Source organism: Lepidochelys kempii, chromosome 20 (genome assembly GCF_965140285.1).
Source record: "Lepidochelys kempii isolate rLepKem1 chromosome 20, rLepKem1.hap1, whole genome shotgun sequence".
Classification (NCBI taxonomy): domain Eukaryota; kingdom Metazoa; phylum Chordata; order Testudines; family Cheloniidae; genus Lepidochelys; species Lepidochelys kempii.
Genome location: NC_136399.1, coordinates 24,446,617 through 24,467,159, shown reverse-complemented (window position 1 = coordinate 24,467,159; position 20,543 = coordinate 24,446,617). Strand labels below are relative to the sequence as shown.

General features: G+C 63.5%; 1 protein-coding gene across 2 annotated transcripts; it reads left to right on the top strand.

Moving 5' to 3' along the window:
* Positions 1–1,406: 1,406 nt before the first annotated feature.
* LOC140900859 (tetratricopeptide repeat protein 39A) lies at positions 1,407–20,324 on the top strand. Of its 2 annotated transcripts, XR_012155735.1 has the most exons (19): positions 1,407–1,481; positions 5,128–5,229; positions 5,526–5,657; positions 6,239–6,309; positions 6,792–6,859; positions 7,766–7,830; positions 8,574–8,673; positions 8,807–8,872; positions 9,367–9,475; positions 9,872–9,939; positions 10,203–10,262; positions 11,713–11,874; positions 13,539–13,630; positions 14,650–14,770; positions 15,254–15,365; positions 16,209–16,323; positions 17,138–17,254; positions 17,652–18,908; positions 19,984–20,324. XR_012155735.1 is itself a non-coding variant. In XM_073318767.1 (18 exons), exons 1-18 carry the CDS (start codon positions 1,456–1,458, stop codon positions 17,767–17,769), a joined length of 1,704 nt encoding a protein of 567 aa, XP_073174868.1. In that variant the 5' UTR covers positions 1,407–1,455; the 3' UTR covers positions 17,770–20,324. The 2 variants fall into 2 exon arrangements, 1 of the variants encoding a protein (XP_073174868.1); XM_073318767.1 differs by having other exon boundaries at positions 17,652–20,324.
* Positions 20,325–20,543: the final 219 nt, after the last annotated feature.

Below are 20,543 nucleotides of genomic sequence, written 5' to 3'. Positions count from 1 at the left end.
CAGGGATCCCTTGCCCAGTGCTGAAATGCAGCCACCTCTGGGTTGTCCCTGGGGGCTGTTTCTCCAGGGCTGAGTCATTTCATGCAGCCTGGAGGCAGGTGATGTGAGCCGAGGGCCCTGGCTAAACTACAATGGACTAGCCCAAGCCCAGGTGGTTCCCCGCCCACCAGGCTCCACCCGAGGGGCCCTGCTCAGCAAGGGCCGGGCTTGCAGCTACCGGGCAGGCCCAGAAAGCAGGTCTGTCCACATTTGTGCAAAGCAGATGGGGTCGATGCAAGGCCACGCTAGGACAGCTGTGTCCCTCTGCAGCCTGCCGGAGCTGCTGTTGGCTCCAGGACCGGGACTGCTGCTGTGCAGGGGGGCTGGAGAGTTTTTCAGCAGTTTCCGCTCTTGGGCAGATCTGCAATATATTAATTATACCCCAGTAGCACCAAGGAGCCCCAGCAAAAATTGGGGCCCCCCATTGTGCCAGGTGCTGCACAGACCCTGAGCGGGACCAGGGCCCCCATAGGCAGGGCCGTGAACAGATCCGGGGTTGGACCAGGCGCTGCACTGATGCATTGAGAACTGTCCCTGCCCCATAAAGCTCACAGACTCAATAGACAAAGGAGAGGAGGGGAAACTGAGGCACAGAGCTGAGGAGAGACTGGCCCAGGGTCATGCAGGGAGTCTGTGGAGGAGTTGGGACTCGAAGGGAGATCTCCAGGGCCCCAGCAGCAAGGCTCCCCCTGACCCAGCCCCAGCCCCCTGATGTAACTGGCCCTGCTCACACAAACTGATGCCAAAGCGCTAGGCTGGAAGTGTCTGTGATCCCAGCAAGGGGCAGATTGGTTTAAAGGCCGATAGGCTCTGCCCCCACCCAGAACTCAGGCTGGCAGATGAGACATGAGTCCCTGGCACCCGGGGGCCGGACTCCTGCCTGTGGGCACCTGGCCAGGTGAGTCCCGGCGCCTGGGGGCCGGATCCCTGCCCGGGTTGCCCCGGCCAGGTGAGTCCCTGCGCCTGGGGGCCGGATCCCTGCCCGGGGAGCCCCGGCCAGGTGAGTCCCTGCACCTGGGGGCCGGATCCCCGACCGGGGGGCCCCGGCCAGGTGAGTCCCTGAACCTGGGGGCCGGATCCCCGACCGGGGGGCCCCGGCCAGGTGAGTCCCGGCGCCTGGGGGCCGGATCCCCGACCGGGGGGCCCCGGCCAGGTGAGTCCCTGCACCTGGGGGCTGGCTCCTTGACCGGGGGGCCCCGGCCAGGTGAGTCCCGGCGCCTGGGGGCCGGATCCCCGCCCGGGGGGCCCCGGCCAGGTGAGTCCCTGCACCTGGGGACCGGATCCCCGCCCGGGGGGCCCCGGCCAGGTGAGTCCCGGCACCTGCAGGGCGGAGCCGCCTCCCTCCCCGCCCCCGCCGGGTCCCGGCCGCACATTCCTCCAGAGCCGCTTCCTGCTCCCGGACCAGACCGGACCGTCATGGCCCTGGCGGCCGCTGCGGGCAGGTGAGAGACCCCGGCGGGGAGCCCCCGAGCCGGGACTGGAGGGGGGCGGGACCCTCTGCCCGGGGCTGCTCCCCCCCCCGCGCCCCTCCCCCGCTGCAGCCCCCCGCCTCCCAAAGCTCCGCCCCCCCCCGGCCCGCTGGGTCTTTCTGCTGCGGGCTCCCCCCCGCCCCCCTGGAAAAACGCACCTTCAATGCAGAGTCACCCCCCCCACCCCGTGCCTGCTCCCTGGGGGGGTCCAGGGCACATGGGTGCACCCAGCCCCTTCCCTCACTGGGTCAGCCCGGGGGGGGATCCTCTCCTGCTCCCCGGCCAGTCAGGATCCGGGGGGTCCCTGCTGGGTGACGGGAGGCTGGGGCGGGGGGCCCCAGGAGACCGGGGCGGGGCCAGGATATACAACCGGATTCAGAGCTACGGGAGGGGAGGTTGGGCTTGGGGTCGAGCACAGAAGATGGGGGGCAGGGGTCGATGGGGTGGGGAGCAGGCTGATGTGGGGATCATTGGGGGGAAAGGTTTAGAGGGGGGCTGGGCCCCTCCCCCCTGGACCGTCAGTCCTCACTCAGGATGAGTCCAATCGGGCCCCCGGCGTAGGTGCCTCCCCCCCAGAGCACTGTGGGAATATCCAGGGTTCCTGGGGTGCAGCCATGTGTTTTGGGGGGCCCAGAGGGGGCGGGGCACGCAGGGTGGAGGGGGGCAAAGCCCGACAGCCCCGTGTTTGCCAGGAGCTGGTGAGCAGAGCTGTGCTCCAGATGGCGGGGGATCCCAGACCCTGCGGGGGGGCCCTGCCCGTGAGGCCATGAGCCAGCTGAGCCTAGTGCCCAGCCCAGCCTGGCACCTGCTGGCCAGAGCCCTTCCTCAGCCCTGCGTGGAGCCGATGGGGGGGGCGGGGGCCCAGCCTCCGGGCCCAGCCCTGTTTGGTGAAGGTGGGGTGGATGCGCTGGCAGGGCCCTGCCAAGCCCGTGTTTGCTCAGCACTCCCGGGCACCGGTTCAGCTGAGCGTCGCTGGCTGTGGCCTTTGGCAAACACAGCGCTGAGGCTGGCCATGGGGAGAGGGGGCAGCGGGGCCCCTCGGCCTTGCCCTTGGCCTGTGGGGGGGTTGGCAGCTGGGGGAGGGGGACGTCAGTCCATGTTCATAGCTGGGGGGGCAGGGGGTTGATCGGTGCTGGCCAGAGGGAGAGAAAAGTGCTGAGTAAACACCCCCCCAGCTCTGCTGCTGCCCCTCACTCCTGACCTGCGTCCTCTGATGGCCCAGCCCTGGGCTCCCCCTCCCAGCTCCGCTGGTGCCCCTCACTTCTGACCCACAACCCCTGCTCGCCCAGCCCTGGGCTCTCCCACCTTTGCAACTCACCAGCCCCTTACCTGCTTCTATGCTACCTACAATCTCTTCCTGCAACAGACCCTGCAGCCCTTGCTAATAAATAAACATCTGTTCTGTGTTTGGGGGGAAAGCCAGGCCATGTCATCCTTTCATATTATGATGATGATGAAATATTTTCTATTCCAAAAATAACAGCCAGATGTTAAACAATAGCTGTGAAAGTTAGACAGTTTCAATCACTGGGGCAGGTCACTTGCATCCTAGAGTTTGAAAAGAGTTGGCCAAGGAGTTAAGCCTTGTAACTATGGGGACATTCCCAAGGACTGGAAGAAAGCTAATGGTGTGCCAGTCTTTAAAAAGGGTAAACAGGATGACCTGCATTATTACAGTCCTGTCAGTCTGACATCAGCCCCAGGCAAGATACTGGTGAGATGGGAGGCTATTAATAAAGGATTAAAGGCAGGTAATGTAACAAATAGGGGTTTATGGAAAATAGCTCCTGTCAAAGTGATGTGATATTTTTGAATAAGATTGCAAATTTGGTAGTTGGAGGCGATAGGGTGATATCATCTAAGCAGATTGCCGTGACTTGGTACCGCACGACGTTCTGATTGCAAAAACTAGAACGGTCCCAGTTCAGTGTGGTCCAGGTGAAGTGGATTATAAACTGGTTTAACTGAGAGGGCTCGACATGTAACTGCAAATGGAGAATCACCGTTGGGCAGGTGTGTTTCTAGCGGGGTCCCACAGGGACCGGGTCTTGGCCCTACGATATCTGACATTTTATCAACGGCTGGGAGAAAACATCAAATCATCCATGGACAGCGTTTGCAGACGACACAAAGAATGGGAGAGTGATAAATCATGACGAGGGCAGGTCACTGATACGGAGCGACCTGGATCGTTCGGCAAACTGGGCGCAAGCAAACAATCTGCATTTTAATTCGGACGGTGTAAACATCTGGGAATGAAGAATAGGTCGTACTTACAGGCTGGGGGGCTCTGCCCTGGGGAACCGCGTCTCTGACAAAGATTTGGGGGTCATGGTGGAGAATCAGCTGAACACGAGCTCCCAGTGCGACACTGGGGCCAAAAGGGCTGATGCAAACCATGGATACTTAACCAGGGGAATCTGGAGTAGGAGCAGAGAGGTGATTTTACCTCTGTGTCTGGCTCTAGAATCACCATGCCACGATATAAATCCATGGCACGGCCATACCTCGAATACTGCCTGCAGTTCTGGTCGTCGCATCACAAAAGGGGTGTATTAGAATTGGAAAAGGTTCAGAAAAGGGCAACAAAAGTGATTTGGGGGGCGTATGAGGAGAGATGAATAAGACGGGGACCGTTCAGCTTGGAAAAGAGACGGCTAAGGGGGGATCTGACAGAAGTCTACAAAATCTTGACGGGTGAGGAGAAAGTGAATAAAGACGGGTTATTTACTCCTTCTCCTAACAAAAGAACTAGAGGTCACCCAATGAAATTAACAGGCAGCCGGTTTAAACAAACACAAGGAAGTATTTCTTCTCACAATGCAGTCGACCTGTGGAACTCACTGCCAGAGGATGTTGTGAAGGCCAAGACTAGAACAGAGTTTTAAAAAGAGCTAGAGAAGTTCCAGGAGGACGGGTCCATCAATGGCTATTAGCTAGGCTGGGCAGGGATGGTGTCCTTAGCCTCTGTTTGCCAGAAGCCGGGATTGACTGACAGGGGATGAATCATTTGACAGTTGCCCTGTTCTGTTCCCTCCCCCTGAAGCGCCTGGCACCGGCCACTGCCAGCAGACAGGACACTGGCCTGGATGGACCATTGGTCTGACCCCGTCTGGCCGTTCTTATGGCCACTGCTGGACTTGTGTGCACAGTTCAGGAAGGACGTTGGTAAATCAGGGAGGGGTCAGAGAGGAGCCGCGTGGAGGATTAAAGGGTCAGAAAACCTGCCAGAGACTCCAGGAGCTTGATCTAGTTCGTGTACCAAAGGGAAGGCGAAGGGCGACTTGCTCCCAGCCATTGGGAGCCAGCATTTGCCAGCAGGCTCGGCCGTCTCGCAGAGCAGAGCAAATGAGATGGAAGCTGAAGCTGGACAGGGCTGAAGGCACAGAGTTTAACCGGGAGGGTGAATAACCCCTGGAGCCACCGACCCAGGGCCTTGGTGGAGTCTCCACCATGGGCTAGTTTCACACCGGGGTGGGACGTTTTCCTAGATCGGTGCGATTTTCAGCCTGCAGTAACTCAGGGCAGGTCTCTGGGGGTTAGACTAGGGGGTCCCCCTGGTCCCTTCGCTTGGAATCTCTAACTCTCTAAGCAGCCCCTCTTTGCTCCCCGCCCACAGGCCCCTGCCTGACCTGGCGGCCGCCCTAGACGAGTGCATGGAGGCCATGAACTCCTTCCTCTGCAACCAGTTCAGCAAGAGCCTGGAGAAGCTGCAGCCCAGGTGGGTGGAGGAGCTGCCCATGGTCCCTGGCCCTGATCCTCCTCGGTGGGCCAAGGGCTCCCGGCATCTGCAGGGTGCACGTCGGGGAAGCTCGCCCTGGCCTGGGGGGTTCCTTCGATCCTCCCCACCCCCAATGCTGCATCCCAGTGGGCACAAGGGGCCATGCCACCCTAGAACACTCCCCACCCCCCCCAACCCTGGGCCATGAGCTAAGGCATGGTGGGGCTCCTTGGGGCGGGTGTTGCTGGGGGGCTGGGGGAGTCTCCCTCCTGTCACCTGCCCCCTGCTCCCGGCAGGACCAAGGAGAGCATGTACCACGCCCTGGTCTACGCCACCATCCTGGAGATGCAGGCCATGATGACCTTCGAGCACGATGACATCGTGCAGGCCGGGCAGACCATGAAGGAGGCCCAGGAGATTTGCCAGAGGTGGGGGTGGGGGGCACATGGGAGGTGGGGATGGGGCATCCAGGGAAGGGGTGATGGGACTCCGGCATCAGGGTGGGGCATAGCAGGGACTGGGGAAGGCCCAGGGAGGGTTATGGGGTGTGTGTGTCATGGGGGGAGATGGGGCGCACAGGGGCTGGCGGTTGGATGGGGAGTGACAGGGCGTGGGCAGGAGGCTGGCCTGGCAATGGGACCCCCAGGCCTGGCCCCATGGAGGTCTCTGGGCTGGGGCGGGAGGCGTGGGGGTCATTCTGCACCAGTCCCACTGCTGGGTGGAACGGACCTGCCCGTCGTGTGTCATAGACCCGCTGCCCAGCAGAGGGGGAGTTTCCCAGGGCTTGGGGGAGTAAGAGCCTAACCCCACTGGGGAGCTGGGGCCTGGGAGGCCGTGGGGCAAAGATGGGGGAACCCTTCCAGTTACAGGCTCCTCGCTGGGGAAAATCCCCCCCCCTCTCAGCAGTTACTGACCCTGTGGGTCGGGTGGGGCTGGGGAGGCCTGTAGGGGGAGATGCGGGAGGGGCTAGGTAGCTGCCCCACTCCAGCCATCTTCCTCCCACGCCCAGGTTTCGGAGGAAATCCAGCGTGACTGGCTCCCTCACTGGCCTGGTCAGCAAGGCGGATTCATTCACCGAGGGTAAGAGACGCAGGGCATGGCCGCAGGGTGTCGGAGGGTGGGTCAGAGCAGGGGGCTGGGAGCCAGGACTCCTGGGTTCTATCCCTGGCTCTGGGAAGGGGAGTGGGGCCTGGTGGTCAGAGCAGGGGGCTGGGAGCCAGGACTCCTGGGTTCTACCCCTGGCTCTGGGAAGGGGAGTGGGGTCTGGTGGTCAGAGCAGGGGGCTGGGAGCCAGGACTCCTGGGTTCTATCCCTGGCTCTGGGAAGGGGAGTGGGGCCTGGTGGTCAGAGCAGGGGGCTGGGAGCCAGGACTCCTGGGTTCTATCCCTGGCTCTGGGAAGGGGAGTGGGGCCTGGTGGTCAGAGCAGGGGGCTGGGAGCCAGGACTCCTGGGTTCTATCCCCAGCTCCGTGGGTAGGCTGCGATGGCGGTGTTGCTGGAGGCGGGGTCGGGGCTTAGGGATGAGCATGCCCCCCCCCAAGTCCCTGTCGCTCTCCCTCACAGTGGAGCTGCACGCCGAGGTCTGCTACGCAGAGTGTCTACTGCAGCGGGCGGCCCTGACCTTCCTGCAGGTACCGGATCCCCCTCCATGCGGCTGGCACAGCGCCAGGGGGCCAGGACACCTGGGTTGTGAGCTAAATCCCCGGTGCTGCAGGGAGCAGGGTGGGGGCTCAGTGGGGGACACTCTCCCCTCGTCAGTGCTGGCCCCAATGGGCCACTCGGGGGTGCTGTGGGTCACTCTCCAGGTCACTTTCAAGGATTCGCTTTCATTTCCTGTCTCATTGTGAGACAACGTTGCTGTGTGGCATCCCACCCCAGAGGTGGCTGCGTCTCAGCGCCGGGTGAGGGGTTCCTGGATAAACAACCCCCGCATCCCACCCCAGAGGTGGCTGCGTCTCAGCGCCGGGTGAGGGGTTCCTGGATAAACAACCCCCGCATCCCACCCCAGAGGTGGCTGCATCTCAGCGCCGCGTGAGGGGTCCCTCGATAAACAACCTCCATTCCCCACCCCAGAGGTAGCTGCATCTCAGCGCCGGGCGAGGGGTCCCTCGATAAACAACCTCCATTCCCCACCCCAGAGGTGGCTGCATCTCAGCGCCGGGTGAGGGGTTCCTGGATAAACAACCCCCGCATCCCATCCCAGAGGTGGCTGCATCTCAGCGCCGCGTGAGGGGTCCCTCGATAAACAACCTCCATTCCCCACCCCAGAGGTGGCTGCATCTCAGCGCCGGGCGAGGGGTCCCTCGATAAACAACCTCCATTCCCCACCCCAGAGGTGGCTGCATCTCAGCGCCGGGTGAGGGGTCCCTCGATAAACAACCTCCATTCCCCACCCCAGAGGTGGCTGCATCTCAGCACTGGGTGAGGGGTTCCTGGATAAACAACCCCTGCATCCCACTGCAGAGATGGCTGCATCTCAGCGCCGGGCGAGGGATCCCTTCCCTCAGGTTTTGCTCATTTCCCCCTTCTCCCTGCAGGATGAGAACATGGTGAATTTCATCAAGGGGGGGATCAAGGTGCGGAGCAGCTACCTGATCTACAGGTGAGTGATGTCACAGCGGTGGTTCTGGGGGAGGGGGCCCCTCTTCAGGCTGCTGCCTTGGGGCCAGCAGGGGAGGAGGGGTCCCAGACGGGGCCCTCAGCCTCAGAAGGGCTCTTGTACTGTGAAGGTGGGAAATGTGATGGTTCTCCTGGGGCACTCAATGTGGTGTACTGGTGTGAGCAGGGGGCTGGGCACCAGGACTCCTGGGTTCTATCCCCGGCTCCGGGAGGGGAGTGGGGGCTAGTGGTTAGAGCTGGGCGCCAGGACTCCTGGGTTCTATCCCCGGCTCCGGGAGGGGAGTGGGGGCTAGTGATTAGAGCTGGGCGCCAGGACTCCTGGGTTCTATCCCCGGCTCCGGGAGGGGAGTGGGGGCTAGTGATTAGAGCTGGGCGCCAGGACTCCTGGGTTCTATCCCTGGCTCCGGGAGGGGCATGGGGGCTAGTGGTTAGAGCTGGGCGCCAGGACTCCTGGGTTCTATCCCCGGCTCCGGGAGGGGAGTGGGGGCTAGTGATTAGAGCTGGGCGCCAGGACTCCTGGGTTCTATCCCCGGTTCCGGGAGGGGAGTGGGGGCTAGTGGTTAGAGCTGGGCACCAGGACTCCTGGGTTCTATCCCTGGCTCCGGGAGGGGAGTGGGGGCTAGTGGTTAGAGCTGGGCGCCAGGACTCCTGGGTTCTATCCCCGGCTCCGGGAGGGACATGGGGGCTAGTGGTTAGCACTCTCTGACTCTCCTGTTTCTTTTCCAGGGAACTGAGCAGTTTCATCCAGTCCAGTCACTGTACAGCAGGCCCTGCCCACGTACACTTGGAGGGAGGGGTGGCACTGGGCATCGGCGCCTTTAATCTGGTAAATTACTAGGAAGGGGGGTGGGGAATGGGACATGGGGCCTTTCCCCTCGAGGGGGCACCGGCTCCGGCCTGGCCCCAGGGCAGGGGACTGGCTGACGGGAACGCCTTTCATTCCTCTATTCTCTCCACAGACTCTCTCTCTCTTCCCTCCGCGGATCCTGAAGCTGCTGGAATTTGCTGGGTTTTCGGGGGACAAGGTAACCCCCTGCCTGGGCCTCCCGTCATCCCCCGCACAGTCTGCAGGTCCCCGCGATGGGGGTTCCCTGGGTCACTGCTGAGAAGGGGGGTTCTGTGGGGGGTCCCGCAAGGGGAGAGGGTCTGGGGGGCTAGCTGGGGTGTGTCTGGGGGAGGGGAGGAATTGGGGTATGGGCCTTCCCTCCATCCCCACCCCCATTGCAGCCAGGGCCCCATCAGCCAGAGGGAGTCATTGAGCTGTGGGCTGAGTCCTGCACCCCCAGCTCTCAGGGCTGTGGTTGGGGGCGGGGGGCGAACATCTGTCCCTCCCCCCACCCCCGGCTCTTCCTGGCCTGGTGGGCTGCAGCTGTCACCAGAGGGCGCCTCACCCTGCCGTTGTGTGTGGCAGTGGCCGGCCGCGCTGCCCCAGAGGTGGCCGCATCAGGCAGCGCGTTGGGACTCTGGAAGGGTGAAAGCGCCCAATGGCCCCCCCCCTCTGCTGTGTCTCTCTGCACAGGAGTACGGGCTGCAGCAGCTGCACGAGGGCGCGACCACCCTGAACCTGCGGGCCCTGCTCTGCACCATGCTGCTCCTCTGCTATTACACCTTCCTCACCTTCATCCTGGGTAGGACTGCAGCCGGCGGGGGACAGGGGACGGGGCCTCCCCCCAGCGGGTGCAAACTCTGATCCGGCCCCAGGCCAGGGGCCGGCTGGCTCAGGGGGGCAGGGGATGGGGCCTCCCCCCAGGGGGTGCAAACTCTGATCTGACCCCAGGCCAGGGGCCAGCTGGCTCAGGGGGGCAGGACATGGGGCCTCCCCCCTAGGGGGTGCAAACTCTGATCTGACCCCAGGCCAGGGGCCGGCTGGCTCGGGGGGCAGGGGACGGGACATGGGGCCTTTCCCCCCAGGGCGTGCCAGCTCTGATCCGGGCCCCCCATTCCCATTCAGGGGGTCCCTGATCTCTCTCAGAACTGGGAGCAGTGGCTTCGCCCCAGGCTGACCCCTCCTTGCACCCTTGCAGGGATCGGGGAGGACGATTTTACGGAAGCTGAGAGCCTGCTAAGACCCTACCTCATTCGCTACCCCAAGGTACGGGACCGGCCGGTGGGGCCCTTCCACCTGCGGGGTGGGAGGGTCCGGGGGGGATCTGTCCTCACTGGGGAGAATTGGGGCTGCCCCATGGTCTGACCTCCTGACGGGTTTTGCTGCCCCGGCTAAAACTAGGGAGTGGAAAGAACTGGGCTGAGACTCCCCCCAACTTGCTTCATGGGTGATCCTGGCATCCCCTACGCTTTGCCCTTCCTCAGGGACCCTGCCCCCCACCCATCGGCTCCCTTCTCTCCCCTCTGCAGAGCGCCATCTTCCTCTTCTTCGCCGGCAGGATAGAGGAGATCAAAGGGAACATCAGTGAGGTAAGAGACCCCTCGCCTGGGGGACCCCCTCACAGAGCCAGGGTCTGCGACGGGGGGTGCTCCTGAGCCAACCAGTCCCCTGGCCCGGGGTCGGATCAGAACCGGTGCCCCCTAGAGGGGGAAGGCCCCATGTCCCATTCCCCACCCCCCTGGAGCCAGCCAGTCCCCCCATCCCCCTGGAGCCGGATCAGAACTGGCGCCCCCTAGAGGGGAAGGCCCCATGTCCCATTCCCCACCCCCCTGGAGCCAGCCAGTCCCCCCATCCCCCTGGGGCCGGATCAGAACCGGCGCCCCCTAGAGGGGGAAGGCCCCATGACCCATTCCCCACCCCCCTGGAGCCAGCCAGTCCCCCCATCCCCCTGGGGCCGGATCAGAACCGGCGCCCCCTAGAGGGGAAGGCCCGATGTCCCATTCCCCACCCCCCTGGAGCCAGCCAGTCCCCCCATCCCCCTGGAGCTGGATCAGAACCGGCGCCCCCTAGAGGGGAAGGCCCCATGTCCCATTCCCCACCCCCCTGGAGCCAGCCAGTCCCCCCATCCCCCTGGGGCCGGATCAGAACTGGCGCCCCCTAGAGGGGGAAGGCCCCATGACCCATTCCCCACCCCCCTGGAGCCAGCCAGTCCCCCCATCCCCCTGGGGCCGGATCAGAACCGGCGCCCCCTAGAGGGGGAAGGCCCCATGTCCCATTCCCCACCCCCCTGGAGCCAGCCAGTCCCCCCATCCCCCTGGGGCCGGATCAGAACCGGCGCCCCCTAGAGGGGGAAGGCCCCATGTCCCATTCCCCACCCCCCTGGAGCCAGCCAGTCCCCCCATCCCCCTGGGGCCGGATCAGAACTGGCGCCCCCTAGAGGGGGAAGGCCCCATGACCCATTCCCCACCCCCCTGGAGCCAGCCAGTCCCCCCATCCCCCTGGGGCCGGATCAGAACCGGCGCCCCCTAGAGGGGGAAGGCCCCATGTCCCATTCCCCACCCCCCTGGAGCCAGCCAGTCCCCCCATCCCCCTGGGGCTGGATCAGAACCGGCGCCCCCTAGAGGGGGAAGGCCCCATGTCCCATTCCCCACCCCCCTGGAGCCAGCCAGTCCCCCCATCCCCCTGGGGCCGGATCAGAACTGGCGCCCCCTAGAGGGGGAAGGCCCCATGTCCCATTCCCCACCCCCCTGGAGCCAGCCAGTCCCCCCATCCCCCTGGGGCCGGATCAGAACCGGTGCCCCCTAGAGGGGGAAGGCCCCATGTCCCATTCCCCACCCCCCTGGAGCCAGCCAGTCCCCCCATCCCCCTGGGGCCGGATCAGAACCGGCGCCCCCTAGAGGGGGAAGGCCCCATGTCCCATTCCCCACCCCCCTGGAGCCAGCCAGTCCCCCCATCCCCCTGGGGCCGGATCAGAACCGGCGCCCCCTAGAGGGGAAGGCCCCCGTGCCCATTCACGAGGCTCCTGACCTCTCTGCACAGGCCATCTGCAGGTTCGAGGCAGGCTGCTCGGCCCAGCAGGCCTGGAAGCAATTCCACCACATGTGCTACTGGGAGCTGATGTGGTGTTTCGCCTACAAGGGCATGTGGAAAATGGCCTATTTCTACGCCGACCTGCTGAGCAAGGAGAACCGCTGGTCCAAGGTGAGGGGCTATGGGTGGGGCCGTGCCCTCTCCAGGGACTAAAGGGTTTATTGGGGAGGGTCTGTCAGTGCTTCACACAGCGCCCCCTAGTGCCGCCCTGGGGCATTGGGGCCAGCACTGACTGTGGGGGAGAGCGCCCCCTGCTGAGTCCCCTGCTCCCTGCAGCACAGAGCCCCCTAGTGCCGCCCTGGGGCAGTGGGGCCAGCACTGACTGCGGGGGAGAGCGCCCCCTGCTGAGTCCCCTGCAGCACGGCGCCCCCTAGTGCCGCTTCGGGGCATTGGGGCCAGCACTGACCGTGGGGGAGAGCGCCCCCTGCTGAGACCCTGCTCCCTGCAGCACAGTGCCCCCTAGTGCCGCCCTGGGGCATTGGGGCCAGCACTGACTGTGGGGGAGAGCGCCCCCTGCTGAGCCCCTGCTCCCTGCAGCACAGTGCCCCCTAGTGCCGCCCTGGGGCAGTGGGGCCAGCACTGACTGCGGGGGAGAGCGCCCCCTGCTGAGTCCCCTGCAGCACGGCGCCCCCTAGTGCCGCTCTGGGGCATTGGGGCCAGCACTGACCGTGGGGGAGAGCGCCCCCTGCTGAGACCCCTGCAGCACGGCGCCCCCTAGTGCCGCCCTGGGGCATTGGGGCCAGCACTGACTGCAGGCGAGAGCGCCCCCTGCTGAGTCCCCTGCAGCACAGCGCCCCCTAGTGCCGCCCTGGGGCAGTGGGGCCAGCACTGACTGTGGGGGAGAGCGCCCCCTGCTGAGTCCCCTGCTCCCTGCAGCACAGCGCCCCCTAGTACCGTGCTGGGGCAGTGGGGCCAGCACTGACCGTGGGGGAGAGCGCCCCTTGCTGAGCCCCTGCTCCCTGCAGCACGGCGCCCCCTAGTGCCGCCCTGGGGCATTGGGGCCAGCACTGACTGTGGGGGAGAGCGCCCCCTGCTGAGCCCCTGCTCCCTGCAGCACAGTGCCCCCTAGTGCCGCCCTGGGGCACTGGGGCCAGCACTGACTGTGGGGGAGAGCGCCCCCTGCTGAGTCCCCTGCAGCACAGCGCCCCCTAGTGCCGCCCTGGGGCATTGGGGCCAGCACTGACTGTGGGGGAGAGCGCCCCCTGCTGAGTCCCCTGCAGCACAGCGCCCCCTAGTGCCGCCCTGGGGCATTGGGGCCAGCACTGACTGTGGGGGAGAGCGCCCCCTGCTGAGCCCCTGCTCCCTGCAGCACAGCGCCCCCTAGTGCCGCCCTGGGGCATTGGGGCCAGCACTGACTGTGGGGGAGAGCGCCCCCTGCTGAGTCCCCTGCTCCCTGCAGCACAGAGCCCCCTAGTGCCGCCCTGGGGCAGTGGGGCCAGCACTGACTGTGGGGGAGAGCGCCCCCTGCTGAGCCCCTGCTCCCTGCAGCACGGCGCCCCCTAGTGCCGCCCTGGGGCATTGGGGCCAGCACTGACCGTGGGGGAGAGCGCCCCCTGCTGAGTCCCCGCCCCCCTCCAGCTCACGGCAGCAGCCGGAGGTTTTCTATAGGGTCTCCCATAGGTGTCCAGAGTTGGAGACCTAACCAGGCCGGATGGCCTGGCTGTCTGCTCTGTGGCTGCTAGTTCTCGGCCCGTCCTGGGCCTGTTGGGGGTCTGAGCCCCCCGCCCCCAGCCGTGCGCGTGGGGCTGATGGGTCAGGCCGGTGTCTTTCTGCAGGCCATGTATGTGTATATGAAAGCCGCCTTCCTCAGCATGCTGCCCCCCGAGGAGCCCCGGCCCTTCGGGGAGAGCGAGGTGCAGCTGTTCAGGTAGGGGCCATGGGCGATGCTGGTGCTGGGGGAGCAGGAGGGTTTGGTGCCAAACATGGGGGTTGGGCAGGAGGGGCACCGGGAGATCTGGGTTCAGGCCTTGCAGCACAAGGGTGGGGAGCCCAGGGCTGGGAGAGCAGGGGCTGTGGGTTGGGAGTGAGGGGCATTGGCAGGGCTGTGTGTGTCCCAACCCCCAGTCACTTGCCCACTAACACTGACCCCCAGATGGGAAGTTGCGTCCCCCCCTTTCTGCTCCTCAGCTTAACGTATGGCACTGGTAATTCCCTCCCTACCTGCCTGCTTGGCTCCGTCCTGCATCCAGCCCTGGGCATTGGCTGGCTCAGGGCCCCCCCAAATCTTATCACTTCCTTTCCCCTCCTATCCCAGCTGCAAAGCTGGGGTGTGTAGGGGAATGGCAGGGGCTACCTAGAGACAGGACAGACATGGGCATAAGATAGGACTCCTGGGTTCTCTCCCTGGCTCTGGGAGGGAAGTGGGGTCTAGTGGTTAGAGCAGGGGGGTGCTGGGACCCAGGACTCCTGGGTTCTACCCCCCAGCTCTGGGAGGGTTCATGTTCCATGGAGCTAAATGCTGCAGTCTCAGCTGGAAACACGGTGCCGGCTTCAGGCAGATCTAAATGCCATGGGTCTTGTTAAATTAAATTAGATCATTCACAGCGTGAGGGCTGGATCCGCCCGGTACCAGTTTGACCCAGTTTTTGCTCTCGTCATAGTTTAATCTGCCACATATGTGTATTGGCGATGCCTGTGTGCAAGCATTAGGTTCAAGAGTTAACAGGATGGGAGCTGAACCAGGCACTCTCTGAGCCATCGTTTCAGGCTGCCTGCAGACTCAGGCATATGTTGCTGGGCTGCCTTTTGGCAAACGGGTCGGCTAGAACCGGGACCTTTGCTTTCAATGCCAGTGGAGATTCTGGAACCCAATTCTGGGTCCGGGGGACCCCCAGTGTGGCCCCCCCTCCCACAGATCGCAACCCAGCTGTCTCTCTTCCCCTCCAGGCAGGTGTCATCTTTTAAGCAGAAGATCGCGGGCAAGTCTCCCCCCACGGAGAAGTTTGCCATCCGGAAAGCCCGGCGCTATAAGGGCAGCCGCCCGGTCCCTGTACCGGTGCCAGCCCTGGTGAGGGGGAAGGGAGTGTGGGGAGAGGGTTCGAGGGGGAAAATTGTGCTGGATGCTGCTTGGAAAAGCCATGACTCAACTGGTGCCATCACCCAGGATCTGCCGTGCTGGAGAATGGGAGGGGCTAGGAGTCAGGACGCCTGGGTTCTCTCCCTGGCTTGGAGAGGGGAGCGGGGTCTGGTGGTTAGAACCTAGGGGCTGGGAGTCGGGAATGCTGGGTCCCATTTCCCATCTTTGTCACATGACCTTGGACAGGTTGTGTCCCTCTCTGTGCCTCAGTTTCCCCACTTCCCATTGGCTCTGAGTGCAAAGCGGCTATAACCTGCTCAGGACGAGGGGGGAATGGGGGAACTGGGAGGGAGCCTAGGACAGGCTGGTTAATGTCCAGCGGGATGTGGGGGCTGTCCTGGGGGTCCAGATCCTCCTCTGCAGGGTGAGCAGCCCGGGCTGTTGCCCTGACACCCCCCCCCCGTCCCTCCCCAGGAGATGATGTACATGTGGAATGGCTTCACCGTGCTGGGCAAGCAGCGGGAGCTGCTGGAGGGGACGCTGGAGACGCTGACGCAGGCTGAGAAGAAGCTGCAGGAGTCGCCAGGTAACAGGATGTGAGGCCTTTCCCCTCCGGGGGCTGCCAGCTCCCATCCGGCCCCAGGGTGGGGCACCGGCTGGCTTGGGGGGGGGAAGGGACACGGGGCCTTTCCCCTCCGGGGGCTGCCAGCTCCCATCCGGCCCCAGGGTGGGGCACCGGCTGGCTTGGGGGGGGGAAGGGACACGGGGCCTTTCCCCTCCGGGGGCTGCCAGCTCCCATCCGGCCCCAGGGTGGGGCACCGGCTGGCTTGTGGGGGGGAAGGGACACGGGGCCTTTCCCCTACGGGGGCTGCCAGCTCCCATTTGGCCCTAGGGTGGGGCACCGGCTGGCTTGGGGGGGGGTGGGGAATGGGACACGGGGCCTTTCCCCTCCGGGGGCTGCCAGCTCCCATCCGGCCCCAGGGTGGGGCACCGGCTGGCTTGGGGGGGAGGGAATGGGACACGGGGCCTTTCCCCTCCGGGGGATGCCAGCTCCCATTTGGCCTCAGGGTGGGGCACCGGCTGGCTTGGGGGGGAGGGAATGGGACACGGGGCCTTTCCCCTCCGGGGGCTGCCAGCTCCCATCCGGCCCCAGGGTGGGAACGAAGAACACGCGTGTGGCTGCATCGTGTTTGTTGGGTCTCAGCCCCAGTGGAGAGACTGAGCCCCCCCCATCTCTGCCCCGAGCCAGTGGGGGGTGGGTAGAAGACACAGCTAGGGGGGCTGTGGGAGGGGGGGCACACCGGGTTGGGGGCTGTGGGGGGGGCTGGCACACTGGGGTGGGGGCTCTCCCTGCCACCCCGCCCCCTCCCCCGTGGGGATGCCCAGAGGAGCCGGGCCCCCCCCCTTGACGCCCCAACTCTGCCCACAGCCGGCGAGTTCCAGACGGACGACCGGTGCCTCCTGCTGCTGCTGAAGGGGCTCTGCATGAGGCACCGGCGGAGCCCTGCCGAGGCGGAGGCCTGCTTCAGCGCCGTGCTGGGCAGGTGAGCGCCCCCTGCTGGGAGACTCCACCTGGCTCCCGCCGCCCAGGGCATCTGTGGCGGGGGGAGTCCCCATCCTGGGCGGGGCTCTGGCTCCCGACCCACTGCGGACGTGACGGAGGGAGGGTCCTGCTGCTTCTTGGCCCCTCCTCCCCCCCCCCCGGTTTGCTGATCTCGGGGTTACCCCACCGATGGGCTTTCCCAATGGGATAATGCCCCCCCCTCCCAGCACATGGGCATTGCCCGGGCAAGGAACTGCGTTCTGGGGGTCACAGGTGGTGCCATGCTCCATGGGGGGGTCACTCCCCCCTAGGGATCAGAGGGGTCCTGGGTCTGTGGGGGGGTCACTCCCCCCTCTAGGGATCAGAGGGGTCCTGGGTCTGTGGGGGGGTCACTCCCCCCTCTAGGGATCAGACGGGTCCTGGGTCTGTGGGGGGTCATTCCCCGCTCTAGGGATCAGCGGGGTCCTGGGTCTGTGTGTGTGGGGGTCACTCCCCCCTAGGGATCAGAGGGGTCCTGGGTCTGTGGGGGGGTCACTCCCCCCTCTAGGGATCAGGGAGTCCTGGGTCTGTGGGGGGGTCATTCCCCCCTCTAGGGATCAGGGGGGTCCTGGGTCTGTGCGGGCTGGGGGGGTGTCATTCCCCTCCTAGGGGCCTGGGGGTGTCTGGAGGACACCATGCTCTTGCGGGTCTGTCTGGCCCCAGCCAGGTGCTGCCCCCAAACTCCTGCCCCCAGGTTGCTGCCCGGGGCGGGTCTTGGTCCAGGAAGCCCCTCCCCGGTGAATTACCGTCTGTCTGTCTGTCCCTCCCGCTGGCAGTGAGAAGCGGATCCGCTACGATCACTACCTGGTGCCCAACACGCTGCTGGAGCTCGGCCTGCTGCACCTGGCCCAGGGCCGGAGCGAGGAGGCCATCCCGCTGCTGCGCCGAGCCAGGTGGGGCCTGTCTACACTAGGAGGGTGTTGCAACAATGTCAGCCTGTCCTGTGCTCCCCTGTCCCACAATGCTTCCCAGAAGCCCCAGCGGGTGTGTCGCAGAATGCATTGTGGTGCTAAGGTGCACTGGGGGGCCAGAGGGGCTGGAACTGTCTGTGTGGCTGATTTAGGGGGGGACAGGGCTCGGGGGGGGAGGGGAGTTGAGGCATCCCCCCCGCACTCAGCGGATGGTTCTGGTTCAGCTGGTCCCAGGACTGGTCAGTGCACCGGGAAGCTCAGGAATGGGGTGGGGGGAGTCCGGTGCGTATGATGAAGAGACTCTGGTCCTGGCGGGGTGGGGGTGGGGGGCAGGGTGTATTTGTGGCCAGTGATTACCCCCCCCGCCCTCCCAATTTAGGAACAACTACAAGAACTATTCCATGGAGTCCCGGACGCTCTTCCGGATCCACGCGGTTCTGTCCCGGCTCAAGGCGGATCAGGAGGAGAACGGCATGGAAGGACCCAGCTCCTCCTAAGGAACCGTGCCCCGCAGCCGAGAAGAGCCGGGGGGGCACGGGACTCGGGGGATGGAATCACCTGTCGTCGTCCCCCCCCAGCCCCCACCGAAGGAGGGACCCTGCACTTTCAATGAAGCCAAATTGACTTAACCCTTCCTGCGCCGCTCCGCACCCCAGAGCGACTTCTTTGTCTCCAAAGGCGGAGCCTGGAAGGGGTGCGTCTCCTTTGGGAGCATGCCCGCAGCACCAGGGGGTACCACTGTGACAAACAGGGGGCAGGGAGGCAGAGCTGGATCCTGCGGGAGGGTGCCGCATGGTGAGGCAGCCCTTTAAGTCTGAACCCAAATACCCTTAAAGGGCCAGTTCACCCTGCGCTGCCCACCCCTGTCCAAGTTTCCTAGGATAAGGGCTAACCATGCCCCCCCCCCCGCACGCACACTTTAATTAAACTAATTTGGGACTAGTCACTTGGGGCGGTGCCGACTGCTGTACGGGGCACCATAAGCACTGTGCCCTGTGTTTCCTAGCTGGTTTCCCTGGTCCAGGGAACCTCCCTATCCACAGGTCCCTTGGCCCTCCAGGGTTCCCCCCTCCTACCCCTGTTCTGGTCCCCCGTGGACCAGCTGGCTCCACACACCTCCATAGCTGGGCCCTTCTGCATCCGTATTTCCCATTATCCTGTAGGAATGGGAGCCACGGCGCCTTGCCAAGAGCTGGACGGGTATTTCTTTCCATCATCGCCAGTGGGGCGTTGACTGATGGTTTGCCGCAGAGATCTCATTTGGGGACGATCCTGGGGACCCAGGAGCTGTCGCTGCCTCCTGCACGGGCAGGCGATTTTTTTTTAAATGCAGCCGTGGCCTTGTTTTTCTATTTCTGCCTCTTCTTTTTTGGTCCGGAAATTCAGGTCTCCCCCGAAAGCCCTCGGCACAGGGAAAAGGGCCGAATCCTATGGCCGGTTCTTACAGTGTGTTTTTAATGAGGTGGGCAGCCTCTGAGCCATGCCCCCCCGCATCTGTACATGCCTCTGAGCCGTCCCCCTCCGCGTTTGACAAATGGGGAAACTGAGGCAACGTGGCCTGCAACTGTGAACCAAGGACACCAGATGGGGAAACTGGGAATCGACCGCAGATCTCTTGAGGCCGGGTGCTTTTTAGGTACTAAATCATCTGTCACCATTTACCTCAGTCCACTCTGGCCTTGTCTATATTCAAAGTCCCACTGGTTACACTTTAATCTGATCTAGCGAAATCAGCGCAAAAGACTCCGGTTTAAGCCGGGTTTATTTGGGTTTCGTTGCGGGGCTTGTCTAAACACAGAAGTTGGGCAACTTTAACTGACATTGGTTTAGTACAACCAGTGCATCTTTGTGTGTAGATGCTCATGGGTTGAAATTGGGTTGATATTGGTCACTCCCATAGGCTGCAGAGCTGGAGGCCACCTGGGCCACGGGCCGACCCCTTTCAACAGGGGCCACTCACTCAAATTCGGCCTGGCCAAGGCCCCGTCATGCTGAAGAAGCGTCTGGGCCAAACCCAGGCAGCCACACGCCTCATGGCTGGGAGCGTGCCAAGGTCAGCAACCTGGGTCCTGCTCTGCGTGTGCTGCAGGCCGGGTCCTCGCTTGCCAGCTACCGAAGCAGAAGTGATGTCGCTCCGGGCTGGGGGCTGGGATAAGGTTAGGGGTGGGGGAGGCAGCCGTGTTGCACGAATAGCTGCATAAGTGCCGCATTCGCAGTCCAGCCATCCCACGCTGAGTCCAGGGGCCGGGGCCTTGCAAACGCAGCAGGCCAATGGAGAAGGCTGTTTCCCTGCGCTTGTACATTACACAAGAGAGCGCTGGGTTATGGGATGGAATAGTGGGGGAATCCCACAATGCACAGCAGCTGCCCCACAAGCCACGTGCCTGCTGGAGGATGCTGGGATGCATACCCATGATGCACTGGGCTGTTTGCCAAGAGACCTCTGCTGGGCGGGCAATGCGCTGGCCCACAGGTGTGAGGTTGAATGCGCTCGAGTTGGGAGGAGTCTGTCCTGTTGTCATGACAGATCTGAAACGCACGGCGTTATCCCGGTGCAGTTTTCAGTGCAGCCAAAGCCTCCGTGAAACGGCTGCAACTTTGTATGTAATCGGGCCTGAGTTCATTAGGAACAGATTTAAGCTAAACCAAAATAAGCGTCCACATGGGCTTGCATTGATTTAATTGACTCAGTTGCTTTTAAACCCATTTAGTTACACAGGTGCGCTTTCAAATAGACACGCCCTGTTAGAGGACAGAACTGCTATTGAGGGGGCCAGCACCCGTATTGCACGATTTCCCCATGACCAAGAGACAGCTGGTTCAATCCCTGCTCCACATGTGAATGTCTAACCCCAGCACAGAGCTGGCGAGAGAAGAAACACCCGTCGCGAGGTGGCTGTGCTAAAGGGGTGATGGGACTTTCTTTACATGAACAATTGGTTAAATAATGGATGTTTGGGATCTGTATGGAGGAATCTTATTTTAAAATCGAATTGGGTTCCATCAAGAGTTTTAAATCCTTTTAATTCTGGAGATGATGTAATAAAAAATACAGATGTTTAATTTGTATTCCAGGGTGTTGGGTATTTTTTTCTCCTGATGCAAAAATGGTTGGGGGGCACCTATGAATATACTGAACTCTGCCCCCTGTTGGTTTTATTTAGCATGCAGCTTTGCCCAGGGGCCTGATATTAGGGTGGTATATGTGTTTATCCCACTGATTCAGCTGAATTCAGGCCCACAGGAAATGCCAGGTCAACACCACCTGCAA

What these genes read in the sequence shown, in the direction of transcription:
- LOC140900859 (XM_073318767.1), top strand. Translation starts at nt 1,456, where the DNA reads ATGGCCCTGGCGGCCGCTGCGGGCAG. An exon ending in GCCCAGGAGATTTGCCAGAG is followed by an intron (nt 5,658 to 6,238) that starts GTGGGGGTGGGG and finishes TCCCACGCCCAG; the next exon opens with GTTTCGGAGGAAATCCAGCG. An exon ending in GCATCGGCGCCTTTAATCTG is followed by an intron (nt 8,674 to 8,806) that starts GTAAATTACTAG and finishes TTCTCTCCACAG; the next exon opens with ACTCTCTCTCTCTTCCCTCC.